The sequence below is a fragment of the Solanum pennellii genome, chromosome 2 (genome assembly GCF_001406875.1).
Source record: "Solanum pennellii chromosome 2, SPENNV200".
Taxonomy (NCBI): Eukaryota; Viridiplantae; Streptophyta; class Magnoliopsida; order Solanales; family Solanaceae; genus Solanum; species Solanum pennellii.
In genome coordinates, this window is record NC_028638.1 from 50188597 (window position 1) to 50203608 (window position 15012).

The 15012-nt window shown below is 30.8% G+C and overlaps 1 protein-coding gene across 3 annotated transcripts; it reads right to left on the reverse strand.

The window, feature by feature from the left end:
* Positions 1–1605: 1605 nt before the first annotated feature.
* LOC107010219 lies at positions 1606–7128 on the reverse strand. 3 transcript variants are annotated; one of them, XM_015209464.2, is made up of 6 exons: positions 7055–7128; positions 5895–6039; positions 5403–5482; positions 3187–4905; positions 2928–3096; positions 1606–2528 (listed from the first exon to the last, which is right to left on the reverse strand). In XM_015209464.2, the coding sequence occupies exons 2-6, from the start codon at positions 5971–5973 to the stop codon at positions 1900–1902; spliced, it is 2676 nt and encodes an 891-aa protein (XP_015064950.1). In that variant the 5' UTR covers positions 5974–6039; positions 7055–7128; the 3' UTR covers positions 1606–1899. The 3 variants fall into 3 exon arrangements, with proteins under 3 accessions (XP_015064950.1, XP_015064951.1, XP_015064949.1); XM_015209465.2 differs by having other exon boundaries at positions 7046–7127; XM_015209463.2 differs by lacking the exon at positions 7055–7128 and adding an exon at positions 6780–7012.
* Between the last annotated feature and the right edge of the window lie 7884 nt (positions 7129–15012).

A 15012-nucleotide genomic window follows, 5' to 3' on the forward strand; every position in this document is an offset into this window, starting at 1 on the left:
TAAAACGTCGGTCACCCCTTAATTAATTGATTGAAAAAAAGAGTGTAGAAATTGTTATGTGTGCTTGGAAAATGACTAGCTACCACACAAACAAACAATGTGTTAACTTTCCACGACTAACACGAAATTCAAAGTTTCCCAATTTGGACTGCATTATTTTGACAACAAAGTCCATCAAACAAAAAAAAAGCTGTTTACTTCCTCTGAAAAACTAGACCTCTTTTCTTGAAAAAATATATTGATACGGTAGAAAGAGTGATTCTCAATAGCCTGAAAATTTGATGAAAAAATTTAAAAGTTTATAATATTTTTTGTATTAAAAAATAAATTGATATTTTTTTATTTTTAATTAAAAGATATTAAAGTTAAAAGGTTAAAAAACAGTAAAATAACATATTTATTTTATCATTCTAGTCAAATTTTCTGGCCAAAATGATTTTCCTTGTTGAAAATGCAAAGAGGATTAATTTTGTTGAAATAACAAATTAAATATCATTAGACGAAAGCGTTTGTCCGGTAATTTATCCTTTCTCTGTTCAACGATAGTTCCCTGTTATTGACTTTGCACACTTCTTAATAAACTAAAAATAGAAGGGTAAGTTTATTGTATCGCCTTCGAATATAATAAATATAATGTCTTGAAATATGTATGGCTATAATTAATAAGAAGGGTAAATTAGAAACTAAGTGCAAAATTATTCATTGATTTCATAAAATGGACAAATATAATTAAACATTTTAAAATAGTATAGTGAACAATTATTGTTGAATGAAGAGAGTAAGAATGAATTTGACCTCGTGACCAAAATTTTATATTTAATAAATTTTGATTTCTGATCTTGAAGTTTGTCGATGGAGCAAACGAGGTTAAAAATTTAAGACCATTCATTTGTGTGACCTAATATATATCACAAACTTGAGTCTAATTTTGATTTGCTAAGTAATGTTAAAAGGCTTTTGATTGGACCTGTTGGCTTAGAATGGAATGACACATTATAATTTGCAACTCTCCTAAGATACCTAAGATTGTGAACCATTACCTAATATTTGGTCTTACTCCTTGTCTTTTGTATCTTATTTTTGGACTGGATCTTAATCTTCTTGTAAAAGAAGAGAAAAATTAGGGCCTTCCCTTTTAGCGCTGCTTCATGGAGCTCGTTTGCTAATAAGATGTTTGGATGTGAGCTATAATAAAGCGTATGGTCTTTTCATGCCATTATATGTGACCTCTTTTTCCCGTGTGACTAGGAATGCTCGGTGACAACCTACACGCATTGTGTAGCTATCACCAACCTATTTAGTCAACTCATTCACATGAAAACTAGAAGGGTGACTTAAATATTCCAGAGCATAATGCCTAACTGCAAGCACACACACAGAAATTTCACATTTCCAGAAGTCTGTTTAATATAACATTACAAACAAAAATGATTTATCAGATCAAAATAAACTAATACTCCCTTTGTTCAATAATAGTTAATCACTATTGACTTGACACATGAATTAAAAAGCAGTAAATAATAGGAGTAACTTTACCAAGTCGCCCTTATTAAATATAATCAAGGGTAAAATAGACACAACATAGTAAATAAATCATTGACTTTATAAACTGAACAAAGTATTATTGGATATCTCAAAATAGTATAGTGAATAAGTAAAGGTGGACGGAGGGAATATATCTGAACTGATAATGTATGTACAATAAATATCACCAGATCAAGCCACACGTTATGAACACATGCATCCAACTCTAGAAAGACTGCACATTACAGTTTCTGTAAATCAAACACACTCTAATTTGGGCAGATTAACATTTTGCATGTTTTATGCCCTGGCCACTCAGAAGTTCCAAAACTTCTTCATATCAGTGACCAAAATAAAGAGTTGAAAAAAAAGAAGTTATGACAACATATCCTTGATCATTTCTTGAATAAGATCACCAATAATCTGGCATTCCATGTCTTTACCTAGAGCATTAACATCTTCGTCGATCAATCCAGACCAAGGGGTGGAACTCAAGTCCCTCGCTACTATATTGTCAAGGGATTGAAAGGCTCTATCCCAGGGAGGGTGAACATAAACACCGACAATATCCCATGCACGTTCCAATAACTTCTTTCCCTGAGGAGGTCGTGGCATTGGACCGACAGCATGTTTCATGAACCTAGACATTGTGGAAGGTACTCCAAGTATACTTGGAAGTGCTTCATTCAGCATGTCACACAATAACTTGTGATTTATTTTCTGTAGTTGATCCTTAGTATACCCTTCTTCATCCTTTGTCAGTTGTTTGTAAGACTCTTCTACTTCTTCAAAAACTTGGTTGCTGATAGGCTTTCCAAGTGGATCCCATCTTGATATATATTTATCACGCGAACCATCATATAGACCAGAAGCAATGAGCAGTTCTCTAATGTATGCCTCGGCTTGGTCTTCAATCTCCAACATCTCCTCTTCAACTGCCTGCTCATCGATCATGGTCTCCTCAGAGTCATAAGTATCTAGTTGATTCAGTTGCCTCCTTAACTCTGATATGCAGAAAGAAAATAGCAACTTCTATTAGAGTTCCATGTGGTTCCACATTTTCAAGATACAGTAATTAAAACCAATTATATTGCAATTAAAGGAAGTGCTAAATTAGAGAGTGAGGGGAATGAGATACAAGTCCATGAGTATAATCTCTGTGGCTATTAACTGCAAGCACGTGATGTGAGACAAAAGTCCTGTCAGAAGAATGTTATGTGATCACAGCTAAAGTTTCTCAGTTTGAACAATATTTTAACAGTGAAATGATATGAGCCAAAGCAACATGGTGAGAATTTCTCAAGTTCGTCTCACAGGAATATGATCTTGCCTATAGGCTATAAGGAGACCAAAAAACAGAACAACACATGCTTGAGGACACTTATAGAAGCTTTTACTAATACCGTTCAGATTAGAGCTGATATCTCTGAAAACACGGGGCATCTCACTATCATCCAGTGCAGGTACATCAGAAGTTATTGATGGGGTGAGGTAGTCTGTTTGTCTCCAATATTCTTCATTGATGCTGCTGCATACAGATGCAGGACTTGGAGGAACTTCAGTAGGATTTTCCTAGAACCAAATAATATCCATCGTTAATGTAATGACAAATCAGCATCATGCAGATATTTAGTAATGCAATGGACTATTTAGGCTCCTTACATGTCTTTCATAAAAATTCGGTGTTCCAGTTGGTGGGCTTGGAAAATCTTTCATGAGATTGTATGTTTGTCCATGTGGTTCTTCCCAAGAATGAACTTTCCTACCAAAGAGCTTGCCCTTAAGTATGAAACTATAACTAAAGCTGGAAACCTTTCGCCTAAGGTTGAATTTCTCTTTTTGCCGTTTCTTGACATTCAATGTGACCTTCTCAATAGCTTCATGCTGTCTTCTAATATGGGCCCCTGTCAGCATATGTCGGTCCTCTAGGAGGAGCTTTCCAAATGATGTTGCGGACACAGGAGCGGACAAAGATCTAATTAGGCTCCTAGGAGATAGTTCCTGCTCAAGCATGTCATTGCCATGATCCCGTCTGAAAGATCTGTTGTGCATGTTTAATTCACCTTTCATATTGTCCAGATTTGTTGCTTTATCTCCCGTATTAGAAGTATACCTCATTTCTTCAGAGCTGCACGTTTCATTATTCAGTTCCATCGATCTAGAGCTTCCACGAGCAAGCCTGTGCACACCATGAGATGTTTCTTGCTTGAGGACATTCCTGAACCTTTCTGTCAAAAACTTCCTTGTATCTCGATTGACAAACTCAGGAGAACTCTCCCCATTGGAATGAATATCACTTCTATAAGACCTGGTGGATTCTGATCGAGATAATGTTGTTCCAAAGTCCCTAGTAACACTCTCCCTAGCATGTTTTGCAATAGATTGAGCTATTTGCTTCGCATCTGGTGACCTTTCACTATAAGGGGTCTCAATCCCTCCTCCCCTGACAGTAGTGCTCCTCTTGGAATTCATTCCTTGCAATTCACAGTTCAGTCTTTCCTTGACCTCCTCAAGAAATTCTTCTATGCTACCCCTATCTTCAGAAATGCCCGGAGAACTGGCCCACGAATTCTCATTAGTCACTATCCTTTCAGGACCAGGCCTCAGAATTACTATCTTTGTAGGAGCTGGAGCAACATCAGGTCGGCGATAAGAATTTGTCAGAGGATGATTCTGAAAATCGGGGTTCGGTATAACTTCCTTAACACAGTAGGTCTTATTTTGTGCAGGTGCAGAAAATTCATTTATATTTTTCTGATGCTTCAAAAGGCCTCTTTCCCAGGGATTCACTGCTACTGTATGCCCTCTAAGCTCTGTAGGTTTCTCAGAAGCTGCGGTTCTCATTGAATTTGCATAAAGAGTCAACTTTTCCTTGTTCAGGCTTTGCTGTGCTAACCATTGACTCGGACTGGTGCCATGTTCAACAAACTTTGAACATTCCTTGAACCTTGCTGCTTGCCATGCTTCAAAATCTTTTTTGAACTTCTGTAGTTCCTCCTCCTGAGGATGTTCACGAGGTTTATATTTGTTTGGTTTTCGGCTATCAATCTGTCGGTCAGAGTCACATGATTCATCATGGTTAAAGGGAATTGAGATTTTCTGTCTGGAGGACTGGGTTGCATGATCAATGGAAACCTTTCTCAACCATTCCTCTTTAGAAGGGTTCCCATCCTTCATTTCATTCTTTTTCTCTACATGCTTTGGTAATGGTCTTCTTGTATCTAACGGTAACGTATCAACTCCCATTAGACGTGCAACCACACTAGGTGCATTATGTCCTGTGTTTGGTCTTCTAGCTATTTCTTCACTGATCAGTTTCTTCATTGGAGCCTCGTACCCGTAACAGTTCTTCTCTTGCCAATCAATCATCTGATAAGCGCACTGCATTCAAATATGGAATGAGTTTGCATAGGATCAAACAAGTAAGAAGGAATCATTTCAACTCTCAGGACAATTCAGAAGCCTGATTTAATTCTTGCAGTGTACCAAATAATACATGAAGATTTTGAGAGGCCAGAAGTTGAAAAACCAAATTAGGTAGAGATTACAAGAAAATACATAATGCACAATATTATTTTAGTTAAGAAATGCCTGTGTTTTCTAAGTCTAGACAGGTATAGATAATGGTACAACTGCTGCACATCGAAGCAAATTTCAAGTAGCAGCTGTGGAGTTCTCTGTCACCCTGACCTTGCAAAATTTGCCACTCTATAAGACCATAGTTACAAGGATTACATGAGGCAGGAGAAATCCTACACTTCAGGTTATAGCATTTTATCAAATGTAAATGTCTTAATCCTTTCTTTCAGTGCTCGATGTGCTAAGAGTATTCCAACATCAGATAAAAGAATTTGCACATGACATAATAAAACGTTTACCTGTGCTTTGTCCCCTCCAGCATAGAACCATTGAGACGCTTCAACAGGAAGCTCCAAGCTATTTCTAGGAGTATCGACACCTGCACAATAGATGAATGAATCATCATATTTTCTGTTGGTTTTGGGGGGGAAAAAGAAGAAGATATATCTATATCCCCTCTGTCCCAATTAAATGCTAATGTTGTGCTTATATATAACAGGTAATCTAACAAATTCTTCGTACTGTCATAGTTGCTTAAGTAGAAGCAAAAATCATTGCGTAACAGGACTTGAATGACTAAGCTAAGAATGATGTTGAGCATAATGAAGTAAACTAATTCAGGATCCCCCCTGACCCTTCAAAGGGTGCATTCCTCATGACAAATCATAGGCAAAATTCATCAAACATTTATCAAAAGGCTGTTAACTTGAGCAACTAATGAACATCTTGCCAACATCACTAGTTTCGACAATATCATTCTCGTGATGCAACTAGAGAACGAAAACACTTACCACCATGTCTTTTTTGTGAAAGAAACTTCCTTGCCATCCCTCCTTGATCAAAATCAATGAGATCCAACAAGCTTCTCATGCAGCAGAAAATCCCAACTTGCACAATAATCCTAAAGAGCTAGTAACTCCATGTCTAGTCCACACCCTGCAGACACAATAATATCAATTGACGATTCTTCCCAGCAGACAACGTTGTTTCAACGAAAAAAAGAAGATTTCATATAGCATTCTTACTGAAGTATAACCAACAGATATCATATTCATAAAACAGAACCTTTCTTGTCATAGTCTAATAACATTTAAAGGTAGAAAACAAATTCAATTCATATAAATCATAGGCACTACTATCCTTGAAAGCCCCAATCAGATTTTTTCCACAAAATCATAAATAAAAAAAAAACAGAGAAAATCTATATGTAAATTTAGCCAAAAAAATCAACAAATTGTAGTACTAATAAAATGGTTTTGCTCTTGAAAGTGGAATATATGAGGGAATTTCTTACTCCTGATCTAATTCAGCAAAGAGTAATTATTTTGTTAATTGCTGGACTCATCTTAGGCATTCATAACTCAGCAAACAAACTTTATCAGATAGAAAGAAACAAAAAAAAAAGGGGATTACTAGACAACACAAAGTAGCAGCCATAGAACAAACTTATAAACCATTTAAGATTCAACCCCACTACAAAATTAGACATTGTTAAACAAATTTCAACATTAAATCAGCCATTCCATGTTATAAAAATCCCAACTTTGCAAATTTTTTTCAAGAAAAACTAGCAGAGGAGAGAAGGGTACAAGTCAAAATCAAGTTTTTATCTTTCCTCGTGATCAAAGATCCAAGAAACATGAAAACAATGAGAGAGAGAGAAAAAAAGAACAAACCATCATTTCAACTTTCAATAACCATAGAAAAAGTTTTCATCAAAAAACTCAAGCTTGTTTGAAGAAACAGAGAAAATTATTATTAAAAAAAAAAAAAAGAGGAATGTATGTGTATTGACAGAGAGAAAAGCTGTTTGTAAGAGCTGGAGTTGACGTTTAGTTTTTTTTCAAGAAGAAGAAGAAAGTGGAGAGTAACGAAAGGGATAAAAATAATACAAAGGACAATTATTAATGAATGAATTGAAAAGAAGAAGAAAAAGTAGTACAGTTGATACTTTTTAGCATGAGAGACTCCATCTCTGGAAAAAAATACAACTCTCCAAAAAGCTAACTCCCCTTATTTTCTCACTGCTCTCATTATATCTCATTATTATTTTTATCTCAATTTATATCATATGATTTACTATTCGAATTTTTTACACTATCGACTGTTTTAATAATAATTTAGAAATATGAATAAATTTCAGTCAAGAATATTTTTATTTGAATAATTTGCGTATATAAAATGTATATGAATAATTGTAGTAATATTTTTCTTATTTAACTTTGTAAATTTAAATTATGTCACCATAAATTGAATAAAGGAAATATTATTATTGTCATTCCAAATTCCATAATTATATGATAAATCTTTTTCATTTCGACATATTTCAAGATGTACTATACCAATTTGTCAAATATCGTTTTATATAATCTACCATATTTATCAGTTTTTTAAAAATATTTATTTTATTCTTTAAATATTTTTTTTTTGTTGTTGTTTCTTTTGCTTGGATTCTCCTATTATTGGTTGTTTTTAATGTTCTTTTTTTAATTTATTGTACAGTATTTTATTTTCATATTTGATTTTAATAATTCTTAACTGAATCGAATATTTATCGAGGACATGTCTTTTACCGTTATAAGTAAGAATAAGAATGTATAAATATTGTTGTTGTATAACTTTTACATTTATTTTTACTAATCAAATTTCAGTTAAAATGTAGTATCTTTAGTTAAGTATCCAATATTGCTTTAGTATTCTCTTTTTAATATTAATTTGTAAAATATAAAAGTGAAATTAGTACTATAATTGGGGGTTAATAATCAGTTTTTCCTTGGTAATGGAGATGTATCACGTATGTATGGTTTTGGAATCAAGTAGCACGTACTCAAAAGATTTTACCAACAAACCAAATTAAAATAAATAATCAAGTAACACCTAAATTTTGATATTTAAAATTTATAAATCGCGATAATGATATTTTCAAAAATAAAAATTAAAGATGGAAAAATTGTAAACTTTCTTTATTGTTTACGTGATTTCAGAAAACAATCCTTTCACTACAATTTTTCTCTTAATTATATGATGAAATATTAGCCAACTAAAATCTCATGAAGATGTGTATTTAAATTATGTTTAATTTTTTTGTTTGACCACGAGACATGTATTCATAAAAAAATAAAAATCATATATTATATTCATTTTTATGATGCGGTTAGGTGTAGAAAATGGATCCATCCTTGCCCAATAAAAAAAATTAATTAAATTTTCCTTGACAGAATGATTCTGATAGACATTAAATTATATAATATTTGATGCTTAAGACGGCAACCTATTTTTTTAAGAAATTACATGATTTAGTGGCCATGTGAGATTTAATTATTTAATTTCATCATAGTTTGTTGAGTACCAATACAAGAGAACTATCAATTTCTTAGTATATAAAATTCCAACCTAAAAAAAAAAACTAATCTAAACATAATACATTTTATTAGTGATAATTAATTCCTAGATATATCAACCATTACTAATTTATTTCTTCAAAAAAAAATTTCAGAAAATAAATTTTGATTTTTTCCTCGATAAAATAAATACTTAAATTCTATTATGAGTGTAAACTTGTAAATGAACCAAATTATAAAGTACGTGATGCAACAACAATTTAATTGTGTTTATAATAACTCAAGTTGTTCTTCTCTCTTTTTCTTTTTTGGTTGGACAAATCTGCCAACAAATAAGAAAAGGGGGAATTGATTTAAATAGACATTAATTAGGACACTAATTAAATTGCGTATTTTGCAGTTCAATGTTTTAAAAGTCCATCCATTTAATTACATCAACCTAAACTCTTCAATTGTTTCATTAGAAAAAAAAATAGGTTAATGCTAAATAGCTAGAAAATTTGGAATCAGAAATTTTATAAATTTATAATATTTTTTTATTTTAAAATAAATTATTATTTTTTTCATTTTTTAAATATGTTAAAATTAAAAGGCTAAAAATATTTAAAAAGATGAAAAAACATATTTATTTCATCAATCAAATTCTGATCAAATTTGTTGAATGAATTTTTTTTTTCCAATAATTATTACTCTTTTCATCTTTTTTTACTTGTCTAATTTTAAATTAATACACGAAAAATAATTAATGACGTGATAAGTTTGGGTTGGTTGTTTGTGTGCGCAGATAACATAAATACTAGTCTTAAATGCTATCCAAAAACTGTCATTATAACGGAATTTCCTTTTTTTTTCTTGTAAATTGTAAAAGAAAAACATTATAGTATTCATCATATGATAATTTCCCAAACAAACATAAACAGGCACACCTCATAATTCCCACATACTTTTGCCCCTCCATTTGGGGCCTTAACACACACTACCCTACTTCCTCCGCTCGTTCACAATTGTTTGTCAGAATAAAATTATATATAAATTGTATTTAACTAATATAATTTTACTATATCAAAAGTGTATATAATTTTTTAAATTGAATAAAATGGAGTAGTAATTAAGGGCAAAATTAGGGGGGGAGGGGAAAAAATTAATTACTTCTTAATTGTTTCAATTGACGATTAATCTTGGACATGTATTTTTAATATATCTGTCAAACAATTGTGGATGGAGGGAGTACTTCTCTAGACTTTATTCTTTCTTTCTATTTCTGTTTATATATTGTCCTTAAAAATTGATGTTCTTTAGTACTCTCTTTGTCCCTATTTAATTGTCTATTTTAGAAATGATACACATATTAAGATAACAATTATTAGCATAGTGAAGTTACAATTTTACCTTATTAATTATGGTTTCATAAAACATGAATTAAAACTTAGAAATTTTCAAGATGTTTAAATGAGGATATAATAGAAAAAAATTTGTTATTCTCTCTTAATTTATCAAAATGGATAAGTAAATAGGGACGGAAGGAGTACTTCACCCCATCCATTTTTAGTTGTCATATTTTCTATTTTTAAAGTTAAAATTATATAAATTTTAATTAACATTTTAAGATATATTTTTTCATCATATTTATATGTAAAAATTAACAATTTATAGTACTTTTAATATAGATTTTGAATATCTTAATTTTTTGTTTAAAATATCGAATTAATTTAATCTAATTTAACTTGAAAATAAGTCAAATTTACTTTCAAAAAACACACATAACAAATAAAAATGGACGAAGAAAGTAACATATTATTTTTACTTCTTAGTGCCGGGTTCAAATTTATAACATTAGAACATCAGCGAAGCAAAGATTTTTAACAAGAAAATTAAAATTTGAAGAATTAAATATACGAACTAACAAAACAAATTCAACATCTATTTTATATATATATAAAAACAAAATGTAACTGAATTAGTTGGGCCATTTAGGCACGTAGTTTGACTAATTAAATTCCCCTCACCATAGTCAAATTAGCCCCAACGTGGATTCATCATGACAAACATTTCATCATTAATTAATTAATACTTACTGAACTATAATTACATAAATTGATTTTAATAAAGTAATATGTACATGTATTTTATATAAAAAAGAAATATCATCTTTACCTAACCTCATGTATCTCCCCAAATTATATATAATCCAAAAAAAAAAAAGCATAAGATGATTATTGTACTAGCAATTCCCCTTTCCCTACCACAAGATATTTTTCTAATTCATTATAAATATACCTTGTATGTGTAGTCGGTATCAAAAATTGCAACATTTAAAGGCTTTAATTGTTTGTTTTAAAGCAGTAACATCATTGATAACAATAGTTGCAAACGATAGAAATATTATACTTTCTATTTTTTCAACTACGAGGATAGATGGTTTGTTTTTTTATTTATTTTGTGTTCGATGTTTCTCAATCAGTTTGAATCGCACACTGTAGGGGTGACACTCCTAACATGGTTTTTTCTATACATAGAACTCAACAGTGGCGTACCCACTTTTACTAAAGGGGTGTCGAGCAACACCCTCCGTCGGAAAATTACATTGTATATACATATTAAATTTTGATTTAGTAAATATATATGTAAGCATTGACACCTCTTGACACAAGTTAAATATTTAGATCGATAGTTATAGTATTATGAAAATTCTTTAAAGTGGTTCTAGTCATACTATCCTCATAATTATATTTTTTACTACAACTATTAACACCCCTTAATAACAATCCTGGGTACGCTACTGAAACTCAAAGCTCAGATATCTAATTAAAAACAGAGTTATTTCACTAATACATTACAAGTTTTTTCTCATATTAATATTAGGTAGTTAATTGGTCGAAAACATTTGATGGAAAGAATTCCACATGGACTCGAGCTTCCTAATTTTTCTTTGAGCAATTCTCCTTTGTTTGAGCTAATCTTTGAAACGCTAATTAATATTTAATGTAGAAAACCTAATTTGATGACAATCATGTTATATTATGATTAAATGTGAGGTGCACGTGCATTCGGTAATTTCCAAAAAATTATATGTATATATGTATATCTATTTTGAAAAACTCGTAGAAATTAAGATATAGTTAATAGTGCATCCATAGAAAACATAGAAGTGCCCTTGCGCAATTGGTATAAGCTAGAGATACAACCCTCTAGATCAAGGTTTGAATTCCACTTAAATCTGTTTGTATTTTATGTTTAGCTTAAACCTTATATTTGAGCTTTGTTTATATTGGTACACCCAAAACCATCAAATCTTGAATTCGCCTCTGAATGTGAGGAATACAATATCGAATTAAGATAATTAATAAAATTATTTAGTGAATATATTTTTGATAGATATATAGCTAATTATTAATTAAACTATTTATATATATAATTTCAACATTGCCTTCTTTAAACACATGCTGGAAAAAGAGCTATCGAGAAGGTCATATTTTGTCACTCAATTATTTTGTATCTCGAAAATAATAATTTCATATAAATATCCTTCATTCATGAGATAAAAACAATATTACTTAAACTATAAATATAAATAATTAATACGAAAAAACCAAATAATTTCATTTATTTACTTTTTGACTTATAATTGCTAGTAAGATCGTCCTCATAGTGGACTTCGCCACCTTCCTTCACGCAAGACATTTTAGTATCTTTTATATCAATTTTTTTTAAAAAAAAAAAAAATCACACAAAAAGTTACGCAATACATGATGAAGGAATAACTAAATTTTATTAGTGTGAAATTAATAATTATAAGACATTATTTAACGTGTATAATTTAATCATTAAATCATGTTATGTTGTTATTTTTTGAAATTCTGAAATAATTTGCAGTTGCTATCACCTCTACCCCTTTGGGTGAGAACCGAATAAACTCTCACTCCTATGTAACAATATACAAACCATACAGCTCGACTCAGAAGGCATTAAGGAAAGATCAATCCCAGGTCATTTGTGTATAAACACCTTTCAAATCATGTTCTCATAATTAAATTTTATTAATTTGGATATAAATAATATTCGGTTGCAAAGTAAATGTTTTTCACGTTTACCTTTATAGCACAACTAGGCATGAGTTGGGTGAGGCATATTTTGGATGTTCGCGTTTACCTTTTGTCATATTTTCCTTTTAAATCATGTCAATAATGTTTGTATTTTGGACACATTATTTATGGCTAATATATACAAAAAAAAAAAATTAAATTTGAAAACTTATATATACGGACATTATTGAACTAATAACAGAAGTTACCCATCATGTTTATAAACTTCTTATCTTTGTCTGTTCATTTGTGTAGTATCAAAACAATAAAGTTTGAAATGAACTCTAGCAAAATTAACATTCAAAGAATAAGACTTAAAATTGAATTAAATTGAACCACAAAACTATAACGTGATAAGCTTTAAGGACTATAATGTTCAAGAAAACTACATGAGGCACAAAAAACAAGGTTAAAAGAGTAGACAAAGAGTAGGCCATCAATCATATGAGTATTGCGATGTAGTGATAAGCATTTCGTTATTTTTAATCAAATATTTGGATTTGAGCCCTTCTGGATATAAAGTTGTCCTTATTTTGTTAGGTATCAATTTACCTTGGCCCCTAGCCCTCCCTAATTAGTTTGAGGGACTTCCTCGACACATACTCAAATACAGACACCAAACACTAAACGTGAAAAGAGAAAAAAAGGAATAGACAAGGTTGAATTAGGTCCCAATGAGTTTCAAAAGTTGGGGTTACATGATTGTAATATTAGACAAAAATATAAAAGTTAGGAGGCCATTACTATATGATGACCCCAAAAAAAAATGAAGTAACTCGAGGGGGGATGTGGGGGAAGGGGGCAAACCCTATCACTTACAACTCATGAAGAAGAGGATGATAGCTTTATGTGGGGCTTAATTTTTTTCTTACAACAAAAGTTAGAACAAAGGAATCCTTATCAAATAATGATGGTTCAAAGGCAAGTGTCATGTGCATGCAATGGACTTTAAAGCCATGAAATAAAGCAATAAAAAAAGAAAAAAAATCCCATTAACTTATTTAGTTAGATAACTTGGACCACCTTGTTGTTACATATCAATGGTCACCACTTATTCATGCATCATTAGATTATTCTTCTTTTTAGTCTAAAAATGAAAGTTTTGTTTTCAAAGTAAATGATGATATAAGTTGGGCTTTATCCAAATTGGCCCTATTTATTTCTAAGGTGTATGAGATGCTTAGGTCCAAAGCTTCAGGCCCATGTCATAAGGAAATTGCAACAATTCAATATTAAAAAATAAAATGTCTCAATATGGCTTAACAAAAACAACAAAATATTTCACCCTCTATGACTTGTTCAAAGTCCCTTCACTTCAATTGATTAATTTCTTGAACATTTTCCCTATGTCTTTTTGCTACTCTATTATCTCTCTGATTGATCCTTGTAATTTTTTAAAAAAAGAAATGGGAAACCTCTTTTTGGATTTGTCTTAATAGGTTTATCCTGTTGAATGCTTTTATGAAGCACTAAAAATATATCATAATAAACTTTTTCGAGTTAATATTTTTGCTTTTCACCCTTAAACTTCACTTTCGGTTCCATGAAGTCACCTTCATTAAAGTTGAAAAAGATTACTTAGATGTAAGTTAGCTCAAATGAAGTAAGAAGGTGTCAATTGATAACCTAATTTATAATATTCTAAATTATTGTCTCTCAAAGTAATTTCATTTATCCATTACTATCCATAATATATTTGATTTTAGCGTAAATTAAGAAAACATCATACTAAATCCAATAAAAAAGAACGGAAAACATCATACTACTAATCCAATCTCACATGATAATGTTGAGACTTACTTATAATCGGTTTGATCAAACTTCTAAAATCAATTTATTTTGAAATTTAATTTGTGTTTGACAAATAAATTTAAAAAACACCTTTGAGCAACAATTAATGTTTGTTTAAAGTGCTTCTAAGAAGACGAAACTACTTCCGGGAAAATCTATTTCTTTTGTTTGGTTTGAAAATATTGCTGCTACTTCATATAAATACTTATTTTCTTCAAAAAAAAAAAAAAAGAACTTAATCAAATACCTCATCTTTTTAAACCAATATTTCATGAATAATATTAAACTCTTTAAACTTCTCAAAATTACTAATCAAGCCGGTATACGAAAAAATAAAAATGCCAGCACAATTGCAGGATATGTTCAAACCTTGACCTATTCTTATATTCAATCCGAATATTTCAATCCTGGTCATAAAAAAAAATTGTCTTTAATTGTATATTAATCTGACAAACAGACAATCTTTTCTTTTTATCCCTAATAAACACATATTAATCCTTCACTCTCACACTAGATTTCTAAACTTCCAAATCCTAAACGATTGAAAATGAACCATAATATATGGGTTTTGTTTAATTTGTTACTAGTCAAAAGAGAGAAAAAAAGAGAACTTCAAATGAGCTCAATTGATATTTTGGTTATAATTATATTTACTATATTTTTTGGTTACAGCACATACTTCTTCCTCACAAGGA